This window comes from Capsicum annuum, chromosome 12 (genome assembly GCF_002878395.1).
Source record: "Capsicum annuum cultivar UCD-10X-F1 chromosome 12, UCD10Xv1.1, whole genome shotgun sequence".
Lineage (NCBI taxonomy): Eukaryota > Viridiplantae > Streptophyta > Magnoliopsida > Solanales > Solanaceae > Capsicum > Capsicum annuum.
In genome coordinates, this window is record NC_061122.1 from 100,884,181 (window position 1) to 100,887,594 (window position 3,414).

General features: G+C 37.7%; 1 protein-coding gene across 1 annotated transcript; it reads left to right on the forward strand.

Moving 5' to 3' along the window:
* The first annotated feature begins 2,014 nt into the window (after window positions 1-2,014).
* LOC124889645 lies at window positions 2,015-2,485 on the forward strand. The gene has a single exon (XM_047401618.1). It carries the CDS (start codon window positions 2,015-2,017, stop codon window positions 2,483-2,485), a length of 471 nt encoding a protein of 156 aa, XP_047257574.1.
* Window positions 2,486-3,414: the final 929 nt, after the last annotated feature.

Genomic DNA, 3,414 nt, shown 5'->3' on the forward strand with positions numbered 1-3,414 from the left:
GTAGGAGGTAGTAAAAAAGTAGATAATCAAGTGGTTAGATGCAGAGGTGATTTTTCCCATTGCAGACAACAAGTGGGTGAGCGTGGTTTAATGTGTGCCAAATAAAAGAGAAATCACAGTGGTTCCAAATGAGAAGAATGAATTTGTACCAATGATGCCAGTGACTGAGTGAAGAGTATGCATGGATTATAGAAAGCTGAACAGGTGGACATAAAAAAACAACTTCTCAATGCTGTTCATGGATCAGATATAGGATAAATTAGCAGTCAAGGGTTGGTACTATTTTCTTGATGGGTATCCGAGCTACAATCAAATCATTATTTTGCACAAAGACCAAGAAAAGAGTACTTTTACTTTCCCCTAAGGGTCCTTTGTTTTCAAGCGAATGCCGTTAAAATTGTGTAATACATCGTCCACCTTTCAGAGATGTATGATGTCCATATTCTCAGACATGGTAGAAGACACTATTGAAGTATTAATGGATGAATTATCAATTGTTGGGAACTTATTCGATGATTTCTTAGTCTATTTGACCAGTGCACTGCAGAGATGTGAAGAGTGCAACTTAGTTCTAAACTGGGTAAAATGGCACTTTATTGTGAAAGAAAGAATTGTGCTAGGGCATAAGATCTCTATTCATGGTATTGAGTTGGACAAAGTAAAGATTGAGGTAATTGAGAAGCTTTCACCGATAGTGACAGCTAGAGACATACAGGGTTTTCTAGGTTGTGTGGGTTTTTATAGAAGGTTCATCAAGGACTTCTCTAAAATTTCAAGTCCTCTATGCAAGATTGTAGAGAATGAGGTGAAATTTGTGTTCGATGATGATTGTCTAAAGGCTTTCAAATACCTAAAGAAGCGGTTGATTTCAACACCCATCATTGTGTCTCCCGATTGATCTGCACCTTTTGAGGCAATGTGTGATGCGAGTGGAGTGTCCTTAGGAGCTGTTCTATGCCAAAGGAGAGAAAAGATACTATATCCCATGTATGATTCCATCAAAGCTTCAAACCCCATACAAAAAAATTATACAACTATAAAGAAGGAGCTACTTGCAGTGGTTTTTGCTTTTGAAAAATTTTGGTCTTATCTGATTAGGACTAAGGTTATAATGCACACCACCCATGTAGGCTTGAGGCACTTGATTGCAAAATAGAATGCCAAACCTAGATTAATTCATTGAGTTCTTTTGCTGCAAGAATTTGATTTTGAAGTTAAAGGACCGAAAAAGGAAAGAAAATCAAGTTGCAGACCACTTATCCAGACTTAAGGAGGAGACTATATAGAAACTAGGGGATAATCTTGAGATAGGTGATGGTTTTTATGATGAGCGAGTGCTGGTAGCATCTCATGATTTGATTCCTTAGTAAGCTGAATTTACTAACTTTCTAACAAGAAACCTTGTCCCACAAGATCCATTCTTCTAGCAGGGATAAAGATTTATGCACTAGGTAAGGAAGTACTTATAGGATAAGCCATATTTGTTCAAGTTTTGTACTGATGGTATGGTTCAGAGATGCATTGCAGTAGTAGAGATGTTGAGCATTCTTGAAGCTTGTCATTCTTTGCCAGTTGGGAGCCACCACAGCGGCACACCCACAACCCATAGAATTCTACAATGTGGGTTCTACTTGCCTTCAATTTGCAAGGTTGCTCATGATTTTACAAAAGCCTATGACCAGTGTTAGCATCAAGGAAACATTTCACGGTGCTAGGAACTCCCCACAACACATATTCTAAAGTAAGAGTTTTTTAATGTGTGGGGGATTAATTTGATGGGCTCCTTTGGTAGCTCTCATGACATGAGGTACATTCTGGTTGCAGTTGACTATGTATCAAAGTAGGTGGAGGCAGTTGCTCTTCCAGACAATGAAGGCAGGAGTTTCACCATCATTTTGAAGAGGAACATCTTTTCCAAATTTGGCACTCCACTGCTATTATTAGTGATGGTGGGTCATACTTTTGCAACCACATGTTCTAAGCACTACTTGATAGATATGGGGTAAGGCATAATATGGAAACACCTTACTATCCTCAGATGAGTGGGCAAGTGGAAGTCTCCAATAGAGAAATAAAGTCCATATTAGCTAAGATTATGAATGCTAACAGGACTGATTGGCTTAGAATGTTAGATGATGAATTATGGGCCTATCAAACAACCTATAAAACCCCTATAGGTGCCTCTTCATGTCAGCTTGTGTATGGAAAAATATGCCACTTGCTGGTTGAGATTAATCAGAAGGCACTATGGGCGTTGAAAAGGCTAAATTTTGGGTGGCGTGATGCATTGAGCAAGGTGAATGGGTTGGATAAATTTAAACTCTGTGCTTATGAGAGCTCATCCATATACAAACAAAGAATGAAGATGTACCATGAAAAGAAGATTGATAAGGTGAATGGGTTGGATGAATTTAAACTCTGTGCTTATGAGAGCTCAGCTATATACAAACAAAGAATGAAGGTGAATGGTCATGTTTTTGACTAATTTTTGATACCCATTCAAAAAATTGTGTTTTAGAATTATGTGAATGTATATATGGGTGAACATTATGGATCTTGTTATAGCATTAGGATTAGGGACATGATAATTACTTATATAATTACATGAACTGGATAGTCAGTAGTTGGTGATATTGACTCTATGCTATGTGTGAGTAAGATACTACCTAGTTCCCTTTGTGTGTTGAATTTAGAACTTGCCTAGTTAGTCTTTCCTAGGTTGAAGGATAGTCTGTTAGGAAAGGATCATAGGCCATTTTTGATTTTAGTCCACTTTTAGACTAAATGACCTTCCATTTGTGAATTATATCCCTTAATCCTGATTTTGAGTCGTGCAAGCCTATTTTTATTGTTTCACCATTCACATTCCCATTTATCTTACAATGAAATAGTTTTGGCTCTATTTCTCCTTGGACATTGTGCACCTCAATTCAGAAAAATACTTAAGTTAAGGGTGGCTATCACAGGGGTGTGTAGCATAAAATGGGTATGAAGAAGGGTAAAATAAGAGAAAAAAGTTAGTAGGGTTGGATGTTGTAGAAAACAAAAGTTTTGAAAAAAAGAGAAAGAATAAAGAAACTACACCCAACCTGAATGTGCAATGTAAGAAGAAAAAGGAGAAATAAGGGTGTAAATAAAAGGAAATGGGTTAATAAGTGAGTCCCCAAGGCTAGTGTAGTGCCAAGGAGGCTTAGTCACTTTGAAAGTCCATATGTACCATCCCACCCCCGATCCTACATTACAAGATGAGAAAAGTCCTATAGTGATCTTAACGTGACTATTTGAATGCTAAGGTAGAGAAAATAAGGGCAAACCTATGGTATTTGACATGCATTGATTGGAACTTCTCTTCTGAGTGTGAGTGTCTCTTGACCATCCCTGTATTGACATACATGATTTCATATGAGTGGGTGG